The sequence below is a fragment of the Macaca nemestrina genome, chromosome 11, assembly GCF_043159975.1.
Source record: "Macaca nemestrina isolate mMacNem1 chromosome 11, mMacNem.hap1, whole genome shotgun sequence".
Classification (NCBI taxonomy): domain Eukaryota; kingdom Metazoa; phylum Chordata; class Mammalia; order Primates; family Cercopithecidae; genus Macaca; species Macaca nemestrina.
The window spans coordinates 111,287,266-111,311,244 of NC_092135.1; the positions used below are offsets into that span (position 1 = coordinate 111,287,266).

The 23,979-nt window shown below is 34.6% G+C and overlaps 1 protein-coding gene across 4 annotated transcripts in view; it reads left to right on the forward strand.

The window, feature by feature from the left end:
* The window catches only part of LOC105481157 (sperm associated antigen 16), a 1,164,883-nt gene that overhangs the window by 9,627 nt on the left and 1,131,277 nt on the right, over positions 1-23,979 (forward strand). For all 4 annotated transcript variants that reach the window (XM_071073329.1, XM_071073330.1, XM_011740504.2 and 1 more), the window contains exons 2-4: positions 2,023-2,069; positions 3,209-3,304; positions 17,542-17,660. In XM_071073329.1, the coding sequence (XP_070929430.1) occupies positions 2,023-2,069; positions 3,209-3,304; positions 17,542-17,660 (262 nt within the window). The remainder of the gene's footprint in view (positions 1-2,022; positions 2,070-3,208; positions 3,305-17,541; positions 17,661-23,979) is intronic.

The following is a 23,979-nucleotide window of genomic DNA, read 5'->3' on the forward strand; positions in this document are numbered from 1 at the left end:
TATAATGAATGTTTGTGCAACCTTGACGAACATCCCCATTCTCCCTACCCTCTATTCATTGGTAACTCCCCTTCTAATGTCTGTTTCCGTGGAGTTGGAATTTTTTTTAGAGTCCACATATAAGTGAGATTATGCAGTATTTGTCTTTCTGTATCTAACATTTCACTTAGCATGACCTTCAGGTTCAGTATCTGGAGTAGGATGTTAAATAAGAAGTAACAGTGGCTTTGGAACTGGGGATTAGGGAGATGTTGGAAATACGTTGTTAGTGAAAGATAAAATACCTCGAACAGATTTCTGGTAGAAGCCTTATGTTCTTTAAAGAGGCTGATGGCAAGGAATTAGAGAGTGAGGCAAATACTATTAGAAGCTGTTCTACAGTAATAGATAATAAAGGAGATATTTTACTCCTTGTAGTATTTAATATGGATGAATTAAGGTTATTGAATAGACTGAAGTATGCAACTATTTTTGTGTGGTTGTTGTTTAATCATTTAACTAGCTATTTTTGAACCTAATTACTTTTTGCTATGTTATTAGGAGAGGCACTTACTCATGTTTGACAATAAAATACTGACCTTTTGACAGATACCTCGTATCTGAGGGTTGGTCATAATGGAATGGGGCTTAAGTGTCTCCTGCAAGTGATAGGGATAAGAAATACAGGGGAGAATGATTACTTGTGATGGAGCTTAGTAGCAATAATACATTTATAGGTTTAGATCTCTAAGGAAAATATTTGGCAAGCACTTTATGTATTTATGTAGCACCAAAAACCCACAGAGAACATGGAGAAGCAATATAATATGGTGAAACCTAAACATCTGGGTTCTTTAATTCCTAGCTGTGGAACCTTATGCCTCTGATTCTTGATTTGTAAAATAGAGTTATAGTTCCAGCCTCATAGACAGGATGAGGATGAAATTAGTTAATACATGGAAAACCCTTAGAACAGTTCCTATCTCCTATTAAATACTGTGTAAGCGTTATCTATTCTTGTTACAAACAATAGAAGTTGTTACATACCCTCTCAGCTAACGCTTGGTTAGCATAATACCAGAGACATTTTATAATCAGCAGCAAAATGAAAAATAGGCTAATCCTCTCTTTGAGGATAACCACTGTCATGCATTAAAGTGTTTAATTCACACATTTTAAACTTGGCATAACCAAGTCAGTGTAATAAGAAAAAGAGGAAACCTAACACAACAACAACAACAAGCATTGATGGTGTGCGCTATGATTTAACATAAAATGTTGTCTTGAAGTTTTCATATGTAATTAGAGTAACTTACAAGTTTTGAAAGTCTTAAAGCAATTCTCGTAGAATTATTTTGTGTTAGAATAATTTCCATTGATATTTAATTTCTTCAGTATTTATGAAATTTTGAATTATGATAGCTGTATACTTTATATTCACTTAAAAATTAAGTTATCTTTCCTATAAAGATAATTTAAAAATGGAGATATATGGAAAAGTTAAATTTTATTGATAAAAACATTGATACGTGTTCTTTACTTAAATATTGGTGTGCATTTGTTTTGTTCATTCACAATACTTTAAACCAAATAAAGTCGCATTTTATTCACGTACTGTGAATAGTTAACTCAGGAGCTCTGGAAAATTCATTGTGGTTTAGATTGAATTTGAAAAATTTACTGTTTTTTCTTATCTCTTTCTAATTCATACTACCTTATGATATTATATATTATATTATATTTTCATAAGCCTTGATAGAATCAAGTTGAAAATCATTAGATAGATAGAAAACAGTCAGACAGACAGATAGAAATGTAGGTTTTCATGGATTTGAGTTGTGAAAAATAATGAAGTATTTTGTTTTAAAATATCTAGATTTATAGGCTATATGAGGAAGACATTTTTTGGAGATTAAATTATATATATTTACCAACTTCCTGGTGAGATAGTTGAATCCAATACTATATTTGAAGGTCAAATCAATTTTTGTGTAATAATTTTATTCTATGTTTTTTGAGATTAAAACTTGACAAGATATTCAGAGGTCACCATAACTGAAGCATCTGAAGATGACTATGAATATGAAGAGGTAACATGTTAATTTTAGGTGTTCTGTAAATTTATTGCAGTCATTCTCATGAAGTGCTCATTTTATTTTCTGAAACATGTAAGAACCATTTTTTTTTTGTTAAGATATACTAGTTTTTCAACTGAATTTAGCTTGTATCAGCTGATTAAGAATGAGATGTGAAAATTCTATTTAAACATTTAAATTGGATAATATATCTGATTCTTTTGATTTTCCTGTTAATTGTCCTTCAGGTTCAACTCCTTATTGCCTGTAGATTCCTACCATAAACTGTTATCTCTGTTCAGGAGGCACTTCCTTCCTGTCATCCAGTTTGCTCTTGTCAAGGATTCCTAGATTCCTACTGCCCAGTTGGAGCTCAGGCCTTACGCATCCCTTCAGCTTAACTGTACTTCTGTCTAATGTGGTTCCTATCTCAAAGCTTTCCTTTAATTCTTTGTTCCCGAGACCTATCATTACTTTAGACACTTGGAGGATAAAATCACTGGTAGATGACAGAGGCTGTGAATGAAACTGTGTGGAAATAAGCCTGGTGAGCCTGGGTGAGCAAGAGATGGAATGAAGATTGGAGACAGGCTTATTACTGGTGAAATGGAGATTATATGTACCACATGAAGTTCCTGAATGAGTTAATAAATGTAAAGGGCCTAAACCAGTGATCAGTACATAAGAAGCTTGTGTTAAGTCTTAACTGTCATTAATGTAATTACAATCCATCACGTCCTTTCAAGATTTTAATGCTCAGTGAGTTTTATTTTTTAATAAACCAGAGATTTTCAGTTCCTAGTAGTTATGAAAAAGTGATGGCAGAGAGCACTTGGGATGGGGAGAGAATGGTGATATTTAGATAGCTTTATTATTTTTTCAGCAGAATTATTAGATTCTATTTTCTATTATAGATAAAAGCAGTTGCCCACAAACTAATCTTGAATTTATTAGAAGTGACACTTATTGACATTTACAAGGAAGTCAGAAGAAGGCAGTTATTCATTTTTCATGGATCTTCAGAATGACATGGTGTTTTACATAAAGTATTTCTTTGATCCTTTGATTTGTGAAGAAAAATTATTTCTAAAGTGAAATAAAGTATTTTATATTTCTGCTCACTTTTCCTATCCTTCTCTTTCTCTGTGAACTAGATACCAGATGATAATTTTAGCATCCCAGAAGGTGAAGAAGATCTGGCAAAAGCAATTCAGATGGCCCAAGAACAGGCTACAGATACTGAAATTTTGGTGAGAATTTGAACACTAGTGTAGTCTATAGTTTAGCAGTATGAAGTTTGGAAAGTTTTTTAAATGTAAATACTTACTAGTGCAGCCCAGTCCTATGTTGTATCATTTTCATTTCTGTATATTTGTGATCAAGCCTTCACTTTAAGATAAGTAGTCATATTTACCCTTTTTTGGATTGCCATTCTCCACATCATGGTCACTCTTGCATGACTTTGTATCAAGTGACACCTTCTCTCCAAACTCTGATTAATCTCACTGGAGGATAAACCAAGAATTTTTAACATTTGTGTTTAGAATTTAGTATCATATACAAGTTCTACAGTCTGTTTTGTAAACATTTTGTGTTTTTTTAAATGAAAGTATTAATCTTACAAGGAATACTTGATATATTATGACTTTTTCTTGCGAGGCTTATGAACTAATTATGTTAAAGAATGTGTGGGGGATGTCTTTTGATTATAATACAATGAGCTAAAAGTGCGTAAAACTGATGGCATTCCTCTAAAATTGAAAACTCATTAAAATCGTGAACCATTTAATATGATGGCAAAAATATTTTTAAAAATGTTTTATTTTGTACAACATTAAGAAGGATGCTTTCTTTCAGTGATTAACCCCTTTACTACTGAGAAATGTGAAGGAATTTGTGAAACTCCTTTTGGGTTGCAGATTTGCCTTCCTTAGTGTGGAATTGTATGGGAGACTTTACTGCATATTATACCATGTCATTCTTTCCATATTCTGTAGACTTCTTCAATCTAGAAGTCCAATAACTCCTTTTCAAAATGTCTGTCCACTCAAAATTGGAATAAAAGCTCTAGAGGAAGATTTTTTCAGGCCATAATTAATTGCATTCTGTTGTAAATGGAGGGCTACAGCTCATAGTAAATGACGTTCTCTAGACATAGCTGCTTCTTGGTAGACACAAAGTGAAGTCTATTACATAGACTTATTAGTCTATTGGATATCTCAAAGCAATAATTTGTAGGAATAGTTTTAAAATGTAGGAATAGCATTTTCAGTGACGTGCAACTGATATGTTTATTCACTTCTCATCATCCTCTTGCTTCACATCACTAAGGATTTTGACAAATTCTTTATGTACCGCTCATTTGTATTGGTATTTGGTAAAGTACATATGGCTAATACAGAGCTTGGCACATAGTTGGCACTAAATAAATAGCAGTTAAATAAGAGAATGAATAAATGAATCATTGAATGAAAAAACTATGAACAAAACGAATTGCTTCTTTCATGCTCGAAAGTGTTTATAGTGCAAAGATAAATCAGAGGGCAGTTGAGGAAGAAATCCATTGTAGTAGCTGTTGTATCTTCTGAGCCAAATATCAGTAATTCCTTTTTTATCAATTTATTGGAAACTTTTCTCTATCATAACCTCACATGAGTTAACATTCTTGATTTCTGGCATGCCTATAGCTGATTGACTCTCATTTAGCTTGTTTTTACCTCACTTTAAAAAATTCTTTGGAGGAACAGTATTATGCTGAAAATTCACAGAAGTTGTCCTTAAGCTGTTAAAATTAAATATGGATTCATTTTATCATAAGCATATTAGTTATAATTTTTAATTTGCTTTTGATTTCTAAAGTATTTTAATCTTCAGCAATTTGAATTGTGCTATGGACTTTCTGTTTTAAAGAATACTTATTGCTTGTTAAAGCAGTTTCTTGTTCTGATCTTATATATATTCATAAACAAGATATATTTTCTTCTATGTTAAAGGATACAGTAATCTCTATGCACAGACTTCTTAAAATTTTCATTGAAGATTGCAAGTAAAAGATTATGATACTATTACGAAAGTTAAGTTGAAATAATGTAAATTGTCTTATTTGTTAAAATATTAACAAAAATGACTTATTGAATAGTTGACATTTAAATAAGTTCTTATGATTTCCTTTTTTTTTTTCTTTTTTTTTGAGACGGAGTCTCGCTCTGTCGCCCGGCTGGAGTAGTCCAGTGGTGCAGTCTTGGCTCACTGCAAGCTCCGCTTCCCGAGTAGCTGGGACTACAGGTGCCCACCACCATGCCAGCTAAATTTTTTTTGTATTTTTAGTAGAGACGGGGTTTCACTGTGTTAACCAGGATGGTCTCGATCTCCTGACCTTGTGATCTGCCTGCCTTCGCCTCCCAAAGTGCTGGGATTACAGGCGTGGGCCACCGCTCTGGGCCAAGTTCTTATGAGTTCCTTTAAACATGGGTAGTATAGATTAAATATTTGAGAATTGATTGCATGGTTTGCTTTATAAATTTTAAATCATGTATTTGATACTATCCATTTTCTTGGTAGGTTCAGTGATCTGAATTCTGAATTAAATGTATTTTCATTATATTTAAAGTTATTCTTGAAAAATATTGAGAAGATAGGAAATGTTATTAATCTGTAACAGTTGTGTAGTTTGGTTATACTATCGGTTGTTTCTTGAAATTGAAGCATTTTACAAGTATGAATACAAGTAAAGATAGGACTATGTATATGTTCCTCAGATTGTGTCTGTGTGTCTGTGTGTATTAGGGATATTTGTATGTAAATATATGAAAAGAAAGGTCCAGTTACATTTAAGCTGGGTCTCCCCTTCTAGACTCTGAGCCTTTTTATAAGTGTATTTTTGCCATTTTTTTGGATAATTCTTTAGCCTCTTTGGTTATTGATATTTTATTCTGTTAATTTTCAAGGTGCAATCTCAGAGGTCCTTTATACTGCTATAATTCCATAATGACTTCTAATTTTTATAAATGTAGAATTTTGATCTTTATGACAGTAGCAAGACACCCAAGTCATATAACTGTTCAATTCCCTGATGCTTTTCCTCCTCCTGCTGCCCCTTTTCCTCCTCTTCCTTCTCTTTTTCTTCCTCCTCCTTTTCTTCCTCTTCTTCCTCCTCTGAGAATTTAAGTAGAATTTATGGAATTTCTTTGGAATACTTGACTAGTTTTGGAGAAGACTAATTGATGACTAACCCAAGTGACAATGTTCTTTACCATATGTATCAATAGTTCTCAAAGTATGTGGGAGGTCTTTTGGGGTCCCCAGGACCCCTTTTAAGGAGTTTATGTTGTCTTTCATTTTCCAACTACTCACCTGCTGGAGGATTCTCTTCATATAGCTCAACTGAGACAACATATCACAACAGGTGAAATGCAGAAACAAATATGGGGATCTAGCTGTTCCTCTAGACATTAAAAAGATTTGTAAAAATTTGTAACAGAGCCACTCTTCTCATTAGTTCTTTTTCTGTTTTGGAAAATGTAGTTTTTATTTAAAAAATTCTGTCTATGTTATCTGTGTAGAAGTTTTGTTATAGTTAAAGTAAATAAATGAATATTTTAAAATTTAATATCTAATATGTAATTCTTGACGGGTATAACTCAGATAAATAAGTGCTGTCTGGAGTATTCAATAATTTTTAATAGTATAAAAGTGTTGTGAGAAGATAAAGTTTGAGACATTTTATAGATTTCTATTCTCAGAAATTTTCAAATATGTTAAGAATTAATATAAAATGTTTTCTTGCTATTATGTTAATATAACAAAATATAGTCTAGGATTAATAAATTTGTATTCCTTTTATTTTGATCTTAATCTCACAAGGGATTAATATTAGTTTGGTGCAAAAGTAATTGCGGTTTTACCATTACTTTTAACGGAAAAAAAAATACAATTACTTTTGCACCAACCTATACCATTATGTTAACTCTTACATATCATAATGTTAATGGATTGAATTTTGAAACAATTTTCATTACTTTTATAGACTCAATTGCTAGGTCCCAAGAAAAAGAGCTGTTTGTCATTATTGAATTCGCATTATCTTCATGTACACACTTAATTTTAGTTAGAGACCCAGGCTCCTTGTACTCAAAGCCCGGTCTGCAGATTATCCAAGCCAATATATTTGACTTAATGTGAATTAAGGAGTTGATGAAATGAAGCCCCAAATAAGGTAACATTTAAGTTTTAAGACCACTTGGATTTCATTGTTTATTTTTTTGGGTCTCACTGGTCAACTAAAGTTGTGAAAAGAACTCACATTAAAACAGTTCAAAATTTGTCAAGATACTTGATTTTAATATGTGGTTTAGCACTTCTTGCAATTCAACATTTAATTAGTTCTTAAGTCTGGAAAGTTTTATGTCCTCAACATCTTTCATATCCTTCTCTTTACCTTCATCCTCACTTAGTCTACCTTAAAGCTACCCTCTTTCTTCTCTCATCTGAACTACTGCATGCTGCTGGTACTATGCTTCCTTCTATTCCCACCTAAAAGATGTGTCTAATGCAAATTTCAATTTATCTCCCCTCTCCGTAAATTCACGTAAAGACACATTGGGTGTCTACCCTTCCACCCACCTTTGCTTTCTTGATATGCTTCCTGTTTAGCTTTTCCATTTTATCTTTGGTCCTTTCTCCATAAGACCCTGAGCCTTAATGGATTGAATTGTCACCCTTGTTTTGCCTCAGATGTTTTATTGCCTTGAATATTGGTTTATCTTTCTTTATCTGTTGTATTTCCTCATTGTCTGTAAAGTTCAACCTAACAGTCTCATTAACAAAGCCTTCATTCACCTATCTAAGGCAAGGGAAATACTCTTCTCCATTGTGTATCATGTCACCTAGCAGATTTCTATTGTTGAAATCATAACACACTATAGAAACCTCTCTGTTAGGAAATGTCAGCTTTAGAATGTTCATAGACAAAATGAAGCTATGTGCTAGAGCTACCATTATTTGTCCTCAATAGATTTTTGGGTCACATGTGACTAGAGTAATGTTTGATCATTTAGCAGTTTGCCAAGTGAGACCATGTTTTGCTAGTTTGTAGATTGCTTACTTTTTTGTGCTTATTTTGTGGTGTTTTGTTAACCTCATAATTAAGTTAAAAGCCATAATGAGAGTTGTATATAATGTATAATAGGGATAAAAGTGCAACTTAAAGTTTCTTACGCATACATAATGGTTGCATGTATGATGTCTGTGGATACATAAGTAGAATTCTGTCATCAAAATTTGTAACAAAAGAGCTTCTGTATTATAATGTTTTGTTTTTACTAAATGAGCCTTTCAATTTCTCGAGACAGAACTGTGTCTTATTCATATTTAATTCCCAGCATCTTTCATGGTACATGGGAGATGTCATGGTACATGGGAGATGTGTAGTATTGACATTTTGGCAATATTGATTCTTCTAATCCATGAACATGGACTGTCTTTCCATTTTGTTGTTTTTCATTTTCTTTCATCAGTATATTATAGCTTTCATTGTAGAGATATCTCACTTGATTGGTTAAGTTAACTCAGGTATTTTATTTGTAGTTATTTGTAAATGTGATTTCTTTCTTCATTTCTTTATCAGATTGTTAACTGTTGGCATGTAGAAATGCTACTGATTTTGGTATGTTGATTTCATATTCTGCAGCTTTACTGAATTTATCACTCCTAATTGTTTTTTTGGTGAATACTTTAGGTTTTTTTCCAGTATAATATCATAGCATTTGCAAACAAGGATAATTTGACTTCTTCCTTTCTGATTTGGATGCCCTTTATTTCCTTCTTTTGTCAGATTACTCTACCTAGGACTTCCAGTACTATGTTGAGTAATAGTGGTGACAATGGGCATCCTTGTTATGTTTCAGATCTTGAAGGAAAGGCTTTCAGGTTTTCCCCGTTCAGTGTGATACTACCTGTGGGTCTGTCATATATGGCTTTTACTGTGTTGAGGTATGTTTCTTCTACCTTCATGTTTTTTTGAGGGTTTCTATCATGAAGAGATGTTGAATTTTATCAAATGCTTTTTTCAGCATCAATTGAAAGGATAATAATGATTTTTGATCTTTATTCTTTTGTTATAATGTATCACATTGATAAAGTTGAGTAAGTTGAACCATCCTTGCATTCCAAGGATGGATCCCACTTGATCATGATGAATGACCTTTTTAATGTGTTGTTGAATTAAATTGGCTGATATGGTGTTGAGGATTTTTGCATCTGTGTTCATCAGGAATATTGGCCTGTAGTTTTCTTTTATTCACATGTCTTTGGCCCTGATAGGGTAATACTGGCCTCATAGAATGAGCTTTGAATAATTCTCTTTTCTTCTGTTTTTTAGAATAGTTTGAGTAGGGGTGGAATTAGTTCTTTTGTAAATGTTTGATACAATTCAGCAGTGAAGCCATTGTGTCCTGAGCTTTCCTTTGCTGGGAGCCTTTTTATTATGGCATCAATCTTGTTACTTGTTATTGGTCTGTTTGACTTTTGGATTTCTTCATGTTACAACTTTGGTAGGTTGTATGTGTCCAGGAATTTATCCATTTCTTCTAGGCTTTCCAATTTACTGGCATGTAGTTGCTCATTGTAGCCTCCAATGATCCTTTAAAATTTCTTTGGTATTGGTTGTGATGTCTCCTTTTTCCTCTTAATTGTATTTATTTGAGTCTACTTAAAAAAATTTTTTTTGGCTAATGTTTTGTCAATTTTGTTTATCTTTTCAAAAAACCAACATGTGTTTTATTGATCTTTTGTATTGTTCATTTTAATTTCATTTATTTCTGCTCTGATGTTTACTATTTTTCTTATATTTATTAGGTTTTATTTACTCTTTGCTAGTTCTTTAAAATGACTCATTAGGTAATTTATTTAGAGTTTTTGTTTATTATTGATGTAGGCACTTGTAGAGAGCTGGCAAAGGGATCATGACAAACTCAATATTCCAATGGGGAGGGTATTTGATCAAACAACAAACTATTTGTCATGAATGCAGGATATGGGCAAACTTATGACTGTGCCTACCACCAGAAGGTTTGCTGAAAGCAATCACTCCCTGGCGCTGTGCTCCTTGAGGTTATCTACTGGGACATCTAGAGCCTATTATTTGAAGAATGCAACCTTGCTGTAAATCAAACTGCTGACCGACCGTCACCTGACAGTCACCCCCTCTTCTCACTATCTCTTTTACCTAATAAATATGGAGGACTGAAAAACCTCAGGGCGCTTGTTCACTAGAAGCAAGGAGGCCCCAACCCTTCTTCCAAATATACTCTTTTATCTTTTTCTTTATTCCTGTGTTCATCATCCTTTGTTCAGTCCCCCAAGGTCCATGCAGGTGGCAAAGTGGTGCCCATACAGGGACTGGAGGACATCGACAGGAACTTATAGCTAAAAAATTACCTGTTAGTACTGCTTTCACTGTATTTCATAGGTTTTGGTATGTTGTGTTTCCACCATCATTTGTTTCAAGAAATTTTTCGGCCAGGCGCGGTGGCTCAAGCCTGTAATCCCAGCAGTTTGGGAGGCTGAGATGGGCGGATCATGAGGTCAGGAGATCGAGACCATCCTGGCGAACACGGTGAAACCCCATCTCTACTAAAAAATACAAAAAACTAGCCGGGCGCGGTGGCGGGCACTTGTAGTCCCAGCTACTCGGGAAGGCTGAGGCAGGAGAATGGCGTAAACCCGGGAGGCGGAGCTTGCAGTGAGCTGAGATCCGGCCACTGCACTCCAGCCTGGGCGACAGAGCGAGACTCCGTCTCAAAAAAAAAAAAATTTTTTTTTCAATTTCCTCTTTGCTTTTCTCATTCAGGAGCATGTTTAATTTCCATGTGTTTGTGTAGTTTCCAAAATTCCTCCTGTTATTGATTTTTAAATTTATTTTATTGTAGTCAGAGAAGATACTTGACATAATTTCAGGGTTTTAAAATTTTTTTATTTTTTAAGATTTGTTTTGTGGCCCGATATGCCAGGCCATATATATCCCGAGGATAGAGATAGTCTGTTCTTGAGAATGATGCATGTGATAAGGAGAAGAATGTGTATTCTGCAGTCACTGGAAGAAATGTTCTGTGAAATAGCTATTTTGTTCATTTGGTCTGTAGTGCAGATTAAGTCTGATGTGTCTTTGATGATTTTCTGTCTTGATGATCTGTCCAATGCTGAAAATGGGGTCTTCAAATTTCCAGCTATTATTGTATTGAGGTCCATCTCTCTCTTTGGCTCTAATAGTATTTGCTTTATGTATCTGGATGCTCCATAGTTGGGTGCATATATATTTACAACTGTTACAATTTCTTGCTGAATTGGCCCCTTTATCATTACATAATGACTTTCTTGTCTCTTTTTGTAGTTTTTGTCTGAAATCTCTTTTGTCCAATATAAGTGTAGCTACTCCTGCCCCTTTTTGGTTTTCATTTGCATGGAATATCTTTTCCATTCCTTTATTTTCAGTTGCTTATTTTCAGTTTTAGAGGTGCAGTGTGTTTCTTTTAGACAACAGATCATTAGGTCTTAATTTTTCATCCATTCAGTCACTCTATGTCTTTTTATTGGAGGTGTTTTTAGTCCATTTATATTGAGTGTTATTATTGATAAGTAAGGAGGAAGCACCTGCCATTTTGTTGCTTGTTTTCTGGTTGTTCTGTGGTCTTCTCTTTCTTCTTAATTCCTGTCTTCCATTTAGTGAAGATTATTGGTGGTATGATTCAATTTCTTGCTTTTTATTTTTTGTGTGTCTGTTGTATGTTTTTTTGATTTGAGGTTACCATGAGGCTTGCAAATACTATTTGATAACTCATTATTTTAGGCTGATGACAACTTAGCATTGATTACATAAACAAAAAAAGCAAAGAGAAAACTACTGAAAAGTCTCCATTTTAACTTAATCTTTCTGCTTTTTAAGGTTTTATTATTTCTATTTATATCTTATTGCACTACCTATATTTCGACATTGTTGTACTTTTTATTTGATCAGTTCACCTTTTAGTCTCTCTATTAAGGTATGAGTAGTTTACATACCACCATTACAGTGTTATAATGTTCTGTGTTTGTGTGCTTACTATTACCAGTGAGTTTTGTACCTTCAGATGCTTTTTTCTTGTTCATTAACATCCTTTTCTTCCAAACTGAAGAACTCCCTTTAGTATTCCTTGTAGGACAGGTCTGGTGTTGATGAAATCCCTTCCCTTTTGTTTGCCTGGGAGAATCTTTATTTTTCCTTCATGGATATTTGAGGTTTGAAGGATAATTTCACTGGATATACTATTTTAGGATACAAGTTTTTTTTTTTTCCCATCATAACTTTAAACATGCTATACCATTGTCTCCTATCCTGTAAAGTTCCCACTGAAAAGTCAGCTGTCAGACATATTGGAGCTATATATATTGTTTCTTTTCTCTTGCTGCTTTTAAGATCCTTTCTTTATTAGTGACCTTTGGGAATTTGATTATTAAATGCTTTAAGTAGTCTTCTTTGGGTTAAATCTGCTTGGTTTTCTATAATCTTCTTGTACTTGAATACTGATATCTTTTCTAGGTTTGGTATGTTCTCCGATGTTATCCCTTTGAATAAACTTTCTACCCCTATGTCTTTCTCTACCTCCTGTTTGCCTCCTGTTTACCTCCCTCCCTCTTACTCCATCCCTGCCTCTACCTTCTCTTTAAGGCCAATAACTCTTAGATTTGCCCTTTTGAGGCTATTTTTTTAGATCTCATAGGCATGTTTCATTCTGTTTTACTCTTTTTTCTTTCTCTGACTGTATTTTCAAATAGCCTGTCTTCAAGCCCACTAATACTTTCTTCTGCTTGGTCAATTCTGTTGGCAGGAGGCTTTTATGCATTCTTCAGTTTGTCAGTTGAATTTTCAACTCCAGAGTTTCTGCTTGATTCTTTTTAATTTTTTTCAGTCTCTTCATTAAATTTGTCTGATAGGATTATTAATTCCTTCTCTGTGGTATCTTGAATTTCTTTGAGTTTCCTCAAAACAACTATTTTGAATTATCTGTCAGAAAGGTTGCACATCTCTGTCTCTCCACAATTGGTCTTTGGTACCTTATTTAGTTTGTTTGGTGAGGTCATGTTTTCCTGGATGGAAATGCTGTGGATGCTTGTGGATGTTCATCATTGTCTAGGTATTGAAGAGTTAGGTATTTTATTGTAGTCTTCACATTCGGGGCTACACATCCTTCTTGGGAAGGCATTCCAGGTATTTGAGGGGACTTGGGTGTTGTGATCTAAGTTTTTGGTCACTGCTGCTGTATGTTCATTAGGGGTCACTCCAATCTCAGTAATGTTGTGCCTTTTGCAGTCTTTTAGAAGTACTGGCTAAGTTGTCTTGGATAAGATCAGGAAGAATTCTCTAGATTACCAGGTACAGACTTTTCCTTTACTTCCCCCCAAACCATGGGTGTTTCCCTCTCTGTGTAGAGCTGCCTGGAGCTGGAGCAGGGTTGATAGAAGCCACCCCTGTGGTCACTACCACTGAGACTGTGATGGGTCTGACCTGAAGCCAGCATAGCACTGAGTCTTCCCCAAGGCCCATTCACTGTAAATCACTGCCTGGGTAACTCCTGTGTTCACTCAAGGCCCTAAGGCTCTACAGTCAGCAGGTGGCCAGGCTTGTGTTCTCTCCTTCAGAGTGGCAAGTTTCACCCAGCCTAGGTGCATTCAGAGATGCTGTCTAGGAGCCAGTGCCTGATTTGTTAATCTTAAGAATCTACCTGGTGCTGTATTCTACTACAGCTGTGCTAGCTCCCAACCCTCAAGACAAAGTTCTTCCCACTCTCCCCTTTCCACAATCAGGGAAGTCTACCACCAGCATAGGCCCATTGCAAATAACAGCCTGGCTACCACCAATGTTCACTCAAGGGCCAAGGACTCTTCAGTCAGCTTGTGGTTGAAGCTGCCAAACCTGGAACTCTCCCTTCAGGACAGTAGTCTGCCCTCTGGCCCAGGGCAGGTCCAGAAATTCCATTTGAATGCAAAAGCCTGGATTCAGGGACCTCAAAGGGCCCACTTGGTGTTCTACCCAACTAGGGCCAAGCTAGTACTTAATCTGCAAGAGAAAGTCTCCTTTACTCTTTCATTTCTTTTTCTCAAGCAGAAAGAATCTCTTCCCATAGCCACCACACCTCTATGTGCTAGTTCACACCTGAAGCCAGCTTGTCTCTGAGTCTCGTTCACGACCCACGGCAAGTAGTGCCTGGCTACTGTTGCTGATTATTTAGGACCCAAGGACTCTTTAGTCAGCAAGTCATAAATCCTGCCAGGACTGGGTTCTTCCTTTCAAGGTGGTGGGTTCCCTTTTGGCTCAAGGAGTTTCTAGAAATGTTGTTTGGGAGCTAGGGCCTAGAATGGAGGCCTCAGGACCCTGCTTGGTGCCCTACCCTACTGTTGCTGAGCTGGTATCTATATTGCAAGACAAAGTTCTCTTTACTCTTCTCTCCTCAAGTGGAAGGAAGGAGTCTCTCCTGGAGTTGTGAGCTGCACTGCCTGGGGTCAGGGGAGGTGTGGCACAAGCCTCACTTGACTGCCCTGGCTGTTATCTCACTAAGTCGTGTGCTCCTTAAGTCCACTGGCTCTGAGCCCAGCATAGCATCAGAATTTCCCAAAGAATTACAGTCTTTGTGGTGTAGACTGCCTTTCAAGTTTATTTAGTACCCCAGAACCCTTTAGCCCGTGGTGGTGAGGCTTTCTGGAACTCAGGTTCTGACTGCTGGGATGGGCAAGTCCCCTCTTGCTAGGGCTGGTTTAAATGCTCCCTCTGTGGGTGATGGCTGAGTTCTGCCTGGTGTTGCTTTCTGCCATGATGATGCAGCACTATTTTCTAATGTAAAAGATTCCATAATCACTGAAGTCTTCCTCCCACAGGACAGAGATTTTATCTCCATGCCACTTGGCCACTGCCAGGGTATGGGGGAGGTGTGGTGTCAGCAACTCCAGACTGTCTTTTCTGCCTTCTTCAGTGCCTCTTTCAGCGATATGAAGTTAAAGCCTGGTATTGTGATTACTCACTTGATTTTTGGTTCTTATGAAGTTGCCTTTTTGTGTGAATAGTTCTTCAGTTTGGTGTTCCTGCAGGGTTAATGATCGGAGGCTTCTATTCAGCCATCTTGTACTGCCTCCTTCCAAATTATTCTGCTTGAACTTTACAAATGTAATTTTACACTCTACCCATTTGTCAGGATTTTTTGTAGCCCCCAAATTTGCCTCATCTCACCACTATTATGAATATCATAGCAGCTATCAGTAATAAACATCAGTGTTGAATTATATATAGCACTTTTGGAAAGAATTTTTGGGGCAGCAAAGATCCTCTTTCTTCATTGGATTTCTATGTAAACATTCTGTATATTCTGTGTAACCTGTTATATAACCATTACCAGCTTGGGAAAGAGAAGGCGAAAGGAAAACTTGCTGCTGAGTTTCTGTAGGTGAGAATAGATCTGCTTATTCAAATGGTCAGCAAACAAATTAGTGACTTCTTGCCAATGCGAAGAAAATGACAGCACTCAAGAGATGATGATTCTTTTTTTTTTAATTTTATTTTTATTGAGCAGCACTTCATTCTGTAAAATAGAATTAGTATTCCCTATTCCTTGGTATTTTTAGGAAACTACCAATTATTTGATTTATTTTGTACCTGACTTAAATGATATGATAGTTTTTATGGCTGTACCAGTTTCATTTGTTGGTTGCTGAAATGTCTTCATTTTCTAGTTTTACGTCTGCTAAGATGTTCTGTCAGAGTACTACATACAGTTTGAGTATCTTTTATCCAAAAGGCTTAGGACCAGAGTGTTTCAGATTTTGGATTTTTTTTTCAGATATTGGAATATTTGCAAATATGTATCAATGATAATGACATTTGGAAAATAAGGTTTAGTGTTTTTCAAGTGCAAAGCTTGAGGATAGCCACCTGGGAAACACAGTCTCCAATAGAATGAGTGAACATTCCAAAGTGGGGAAGTTAAGTTTTCACTTATATAGGCAGAAACAGAAGTTAACAGGGTTGCAACATTTTCCTTACAAGGTCATTACGTAGTTTGTAACGATTTGATTGATTACAGCTTGCTGCATTCCAAGGAAGATTGCTTCAACATTTTGCAAGGAAGGGCAGTGTTCTAAAGGGGTCTGATCTCTGGTGGTATTCCATCTTTCCTAATCATTTTTAGGACAATAATGAAGACATTTAATCTATAATCAAAAAAGCAGAAGTTACAGCTGCATGCTCTGTGGCTCAGGCCACATAATCCCATTCCTCTCAAGCCTTAATAAATATAAAGTTCCAAAAGCTTTAGGTTTGGATTATTTAGTTTCACATACACACTAAGATCTCTTGGGACTGGGACCCAGTTCTAAACATGAAATTCATTTATGTTTCATATACACCTTTTACACATAGCCTGAAGGTAATTTTATACAGTATTTTAAATAATTTTATATATAAAACAAAGTTTTTGTTAAGTACTTGCATGTGGAAATTTTTACCTGTGGTGTCACGTTGGTGCTTCAAAATTTGTGGCTATTGGAGCATTTCAGATTTTGGATTTTTGGATTAGGGATTGCTCAACTTGTACTTTAGGTTTTGAGGGCCATAAGGACTCTGTGGCTATTAGTCAACTGTCTCATGTAGTGCAAATGCATCCAAACATAATATGTAAACAAATGGGCATGGGCATGCTGTGCTCTAACAAACTTTATTTGTAAGAACTGTTAGTTAACCCCTGATCTAGTTGATAGACTGACTGACTTCCATATGGAATAGTAGTGTAAGCTCCTTTTGTCAGTAATTATTTCCTCCATAGTGTTTCTAAAAGTCATGGTACTAAAATTATTATATTTCTTTTTAAATGATAATTAAAAGGATTAAAAGGTCCATGCATTCTTTTTTCTTTTTTTTGGTTAACATGCTATGTGCTATTGAAAGGGCAAACCTACCTTCTTACTATCCTTTAGGCAATCCAGTCACACTCCTGCTGCAGGGCCTTTGCGCTTACTGATGCAGATACAAACCAGAACATAAGGCATTCTGCCTCTTTGTCTAGATTTATGCTAAGATAACAGTTTTATCAGTGATATCTTCACCACCCTAAATACGTAGCAACCCAGCTTCACATGAATACTTGTCCTACACCTGGTTCTATCTTAAATCCTCTACTTTCTCCCCACCCCAAGGTACTTAGTATCATCTATCATAGTATATGTTTTTTATTTAGTTACTCATATTCTGTCTCCATCCACTTGACTAATAGATATGAGGATAGAGATTTGTTTGCTTTCATCTGCTTTATCCCCAGTAATTAAAATATTAATGGTTCCTGGCATATAACAGTCAACAAACATTGTTGAAAAAAAATGAATGGATGAATGAATGAGTTGAAGTCTTATCTATATCGTTAATTAATGCTTTGATGTTTTCAAAATGAATAAATGCACATTTAAATTTCAGGAACGGAAAACAGTTCTTCCTTCAAAGCCTGCAGTACCTGAAGTAATAGAAGACTTTCTCTGCAATTTCTTGATCAAAATGGGAATGACCAGAACTCTTGATTGCTTTCAGTCTGAATGGTAAACAATTATGTAGATAAATAGTTCTCTTAAAATTCTAACATTTAACTTGTACACTTTTAAGTGTCTTGACTTTGAAATGACTCAGCCTATGAAAAATGACTAGAAACTTTTCCCATCTCCAGCCCTGAAACCACAACACACACACACACACACACACACACACACACACACACAAACCAGAATAGCAATTACAAAGAAATTTTTATTAAACATCTTTCCCAAATATTTAAGTTTAAGTAATTTTCAAAAAATCAAGAAACTTGAATATCCTGTGGAGTTATAAAACACAAAGATACTTTATGAAAACATTTCCTAGTATTTTTGTATAATTATTGAGAGTATTTCCTGTATTTAGACATTATACTAAACAGTACTGCTTTACTTGCTTATTTTATTTATAGTGTAATGGCTTGTCTTTTTCTACTCACATAGCTGATTAATTATATTTCTATGAATATTCTTCATTTAGAAGTAAGTGGAATTGTATTTTGAATATCACTTAAACACAAGATTTTCTTGTTATAATTGAAAATTTTAATAACTAGTTATGAAAATCAGCAGGTGTACCTTTTGTACCTTTATTCCTTTGTACAGTAATAATGTCACCAGGCGTATTTTCCATTTCCTGACATTGTTTAAATAAATTTATTAAATGATTAGATATGAAAATATATTTGAACTTTAATAGCTATTGCATATTCTAGAAAAGGGGATTAATATATCTAAAGATGTTTATAATTAGGACTAATTCCTAATTTTAAATAAATTTGCAATGTATAGATAATTTGCAATTTTTACTCATCCAGCTGTGGTATAAATTTTTATTGTTTGCTTTTTTTGGTTCTCATCTTCTGATAACATTCTCATAAGAGCAATCAGTTTTATTATTTTAAATTGCACATCTAACATTAATAAATTTTATGAGAATTATTTTTCATTAATACAGTCTAAGAAAAACAAAGTTCAGTGGAAGAAAAATAATGCTGCTTCTCTTAGATTTAGAAATTGTGTGAATTATTTTAAATAATTTTTAATAAAAATATCCCTAAGAAATATAATTACAAATGTTCTAGAAAATGTATTTTTTGTAAAAGTAGGTAGATGATTAATTTACAGTGCTAATAAAGTAAAAGATTAATATGATTCATTTAACTTTCTGTCTTCCAACAATGTGTGTTAGGACATGTGATGCTTATATGTTAGGCCAGTCCAAAGTGTAAAATGATTTTCTTAGAATAGTGTGGATCCAAGTATACTGTTAACAATCTGGTGACTATTGTCATATTTTCCTTTTAGATTTAGCAATTTGAACTGATGAGATGAAACTTCAGGAAACTAAGATTAGTGTTAGTATTAGGATTTAAAGTCCTCCCAAGCTAGGCATACTAGTCATAAGATAAAATTGGTATAACGCATCTCTTTATGAGTTTAGAATATTGTGGTTCAGGTAATTTTATGCTTATCCCTAGCTGCCAGTTTGCAATGAGATTACATTGTATTGAATACCTTATTTCATATGAAACATTTTTTATTTTGATTAGAAAACTTTACCTATTCTACATAGTAAAATTATAGGAAAATTAAATGTATTATTTTTTATCATTTTTACCACAGGAGAAAACACTTAGAATATATAATTGCTATGAATTCACTTAATCTTTCAAAACATGACCAAACAGGGATTTTCCTTTGTTAGTTTGTTAAAATAAGCAAACAAACAAAACACTGGGCAGTAAAATTTGACATAGGTTCTTTCACTCCTCAAGCGGAAAATGCAATGAATCCTTTAAATCCAGGGTTAGAAAACTAAGATCCTTGGGCCAAATCTGGCCTGCCTCCTGATTTTTAAAATAAAATCTTATTGAAACACAGACATGACCTTTCTTTAGGTATTGTATATGGCTACTTTCACTCTGTAAAAGCAAAGTTAATTAGTCACAACAGGGGTGATGTGGCCTGTAAAGATAGTTTTGCAAATTCTAAAATATTTATTCTCTGACCCTTTACAGAAAAGAGTTGCCAGAATGTAGTAGGAATTTGTTCTGTGAACCACGAAAAATTTCCATTGCAGGTTTAGTCAATGCTTCAATTCTATTTGTATGCCTATTTTAGAATTATCAATGGTCAACAATAATTTCTCGGGGGGAGAAATTACAGAAGAAATTAAAATGGAGAAAATATGGTAATCTAATTCCAGTACCTGTACCTGAGCATATGTCATCCGTCTGTCTTCCTACACTGACTGTTCCCCTATTAACATTGTCAGAACTACTCACCCTAAAGATACATTCCTACTCTTTTTTTGCCTTTTACTACCACTTCTTTTTAAACCGTTTTTCCCTTTCCAGCCAATGTTTTGAAAACAAAGTTTAAATTTTTTTTCTTTCTTCACCTTTTTACTTCCTATTCAACACTTGGTTCTCTCCAGTTTGGCCTGTTTGCACCATTTCACTGAAGGTAGGGTGGTAATGAAAATGCTATCAAAAGTAATAGTACAATTATTTATGACACTTAATTACTAATTTAATTTTTTTGTAATAATGGAAGAGTTTGCAAATTAAGAGTATATTTCATTAATTTGCATAAAATAAATTTTACAGCTTTTAGACAATAAAATTTGCCATAACATTTAATCACTTAAATGTGAGCAGTACAGTTACAACTTTCTGGGGATGGTTAAGTTTTAAAGCCAGAGCCTAGAATTAAAATTACCCTTGATATAGCCCTTATGTTGCCCAAGTATGTACAAGAAATATGTGTGGTGTTGTGTATACATTAATGACTCCCAGTGAACACTACACAAATATTTGTTCCTTTGTAATTTAATCTTATTGCTGTTTCTTCAATTGGTGAGGTCTTGGCTTCTAGTTATATGTCCCATAAGAATATTTTTTCCCCAGTCATTATTAAGTTAAACACAGGAATGTAGTGACTCTTCTACATAACATAAAAGTTAGCAAAAGCTAATTTTTGCTGTGTTACATTATGATAAATTTGACCACTGTAAATACATCTGCACAGATTTATGTACTATGATATTAAGGCAACATTTTAGGTGAGTAATTAAAATTTTTAAAACAAAATTAATATCATGTTTATTAAATATGAGGGATTTAAAAATATTTAAGAGGGTGAAGGCTTAGGCTTATGCAGAAATGTACTTTGTATCATTTTTATTGATATAGTATATTCTCATGCATTATTTCATTTACTTCTCCCAACAACTGTATCGAGCAGGTAGCCACAGCCGTATTTCTATTTTAGGGATGAGGAAAGGGGATAGGGAGATTAGGAAGTCTCCTCAGTGAGTGTCACCAAGTCATAGCCAATAAGTGGCAGAGTCAACCTAGGGACATACTGATCTTAAAGACCAGTCTCCTGACCACAAGGCTATATTGTGCAATTATACAAGAGAATCTTGGAAAAAATTAATAAAGGTGCCTTTTGGTTTGGCTGGATACTAAAAGGACTTAAGAAAATATTAATTTAGAATCCAAATTTGTGCCTATTTTCTGTATTGGTTTGAGGAATCATGGGGCGGGTAATAAACATTTCAACTGTGCTATATTTTTCCTGAGAAGGACTGTCTGGTTCTAAGTGATAGTCACAACAGTGCTGGGGATTCTAACATCCTCAGTTTGTACAGTAATTAAAATAATTTTTTCTATGTTGGTAATATATTTCCCTAAATCTTTATGAAAACATGAGGGAAAAGTTCTCATTGTAGGCTTCTTATAAGGAGATTATAATCTAGATGACCTTTCCCCTGTCTTTTACCTCCTATGCCTTGGGTGCCACCATGAGGGAAAAATAATCCTTATTCTTCTGACACCATTTATATGTTTACTGGAATTCTGTCATAATATTCATCATTTATGGCATTGGGTCTTAAATGCATTTGGTATGTAGACAAAATTTTATGAAATTTCTATGCACTTTCTCCCTGAAATTCATATATATTCTCCATCTCTACATAATTCTAAGTAGTTTATGGATCTCCTGGTAAATATTAAGAGCATTAATGCAATTTTATTAGTGATAATTTATTGGCAGTTTCATTGAGAGCAAATTATATTTCAAATCTCTAATAGTTATGGCAGTCTTCTTTCCCACCTGAACACTTTTCAGTCTTACTTTAAGAGTGAGTGAAAAAGAAGAAAGAAATAAAAAGTCAGGATATTTCTTAAAAGAACAGATACATGCAAACTGAAGCAAACCACAAAAATATTATGTATGATAATTCAGATTTTATTGAGAAGTATACTTCTGTAGTTTGTGCATTAAGATTCCTAATTACTTGTATTATTATCTAAAAATGAGCTTAAAGTCATCTTTCATATTTTTATATGGATGGCAGAAAATTTACCTGATAATTTTTGAATATCCTGAGATATATACTATGTAATAAATGTTGTATTTGGATTTGTGCTTCTTTTATCACATATTATTTTATTTATAGTGTTTAATTTAGAGGAAAAAGTATTAAATCACTTTTTTCCTCATAGAAAATTTCTCTAGTGGTTTTCCCACATTGAGTAAAGCAAGGTGCTGAAAATCAATTTTATGGTCAGAAAAAGCTTATGGTCTAATACTTCAATCAATCCCTATGTCTTCTCTTCTGAGATAAGTATAAATCACATTCCTAGTACAGATGACTTACTGAATTTATGATTCAATTGATACCTATTTCCTGTTTTATAAATTGTGGCAAATATGATGGAATATTGATTCAATTATCTTAATCTTCAGGATATTCTATGGGGGGGGTCCTCTTGCTCTTTTTTTAAGAAAAAATCGTGTATCACACAAAATATGTGACTTTATAAATATGTAACATTATTAAATTATGATTTATAATATGAAACTACTGATAATTTATAATTTTTAGCTCATCTAGAGCAAGCTTTGTAGGGATTTATTAATAACTTTATTACTTGAAATATTTTTCTATGCTCAAATTGTTTTTTTTTAACTTTATTGATTTCCATACACAGTGATTAAAATTGTAATTATTTACAATCTACCATTGATTCTCTGATGTTGCTTCTTACTTCACTGAGAAAATACAAGTTCCATCTCTCCCACCTCCCTCTTTACCACCCCGCTGCCTCTGGCCTCCAGTGTTCTCTTCTCTCGCAGACTCTAATGTTACCTGAAGCCCGCTCTCATCTTGTCTGCTTGATACCAACCCCTCTCACTGACTTAAGGATACTACTCTTGTAATCATCCCTCTTTTACCTCTATTGTCAGTTTTTTCCCTCTTTGCTGGGTCATTCCCATAAGCATACAGATGTACAATAATATCTCACATTTTAAAAAAGGAAGAGAAGAACCACCCCAGATTTCATACCTTCTTCTAAGTTCATCTTGATTCCCTATGCTCTGCTTTAGAGCATATCTCCTTGAAAAAAGTTTGTTGCCACTTCCTCATTTCCTAGTCTCTCAGTCATTCTCTCAGTTTGTCTTTTGTCCCCATGACTCTATTGAAAACTTCCTTTTTTTTTTTTTCAATAGTGACGTTCACAGTGCCAACTTCAGTGATTGATTCTCAGTATTCTTTTCAGACTCCTGGCAGCATTGGTCACTGTTGTTCATTTCTTCCTTTTTAGAACACTTTCTTCATTTGCCCCCTGGGCACAACTCTCAGATTCTCCCCCTATTTCACAGGCCTCTCTAGCTTAGTCTTTTTTGGTAGTGTTTTCTTTTCCCCTCAACTTGGAAGCAGTGAAGTGTTTATGGCTCACTCCTAGGACCTCTTCATTTCTTTCTTTCTTTACTTGCATTTCTCACTGCCTAGCTGGTCTCTTTCAGTCTCATCACTTTAAATAGTATCTGTAATGTTGATTACCAAATTGCCCACCCTTTTTTCCGGAACTCCGAATGTGTATACTCAACGTTTATCTTCACTTAAATGTCTGCTAGGCATGTTACATTTAACACGAATGGAAACAATCCCTTAATTACTCCAACCACTCTTGCTCCTCCTGCGTTTGTCCCCACTTAGTGAATAAATAGCTATCTGTTGCTCAGCCTAAAACCCTGGAGTCGCACTTGCCTTCTCTCATTTACCAACACCTGACAGTTGATCCATCAGATAGTCCCGCTGGCCCCACCTTGACAGCATTTCTAGAAGGTACTTACTTCTCATAATCTCCAGCGCTACCAACTTTCTTCAAGCCACCATGCTCTCTCCTTGACTATTGCAATAGCCTGCTAACTGGTCTCTCTGATTCTATGCTTGCTAGACTAATCCCTTTAAAACATAAATCTGGTCAGTGTCACTTGTCTCAAAACCTTCCTATGGTTTACTTCTGAT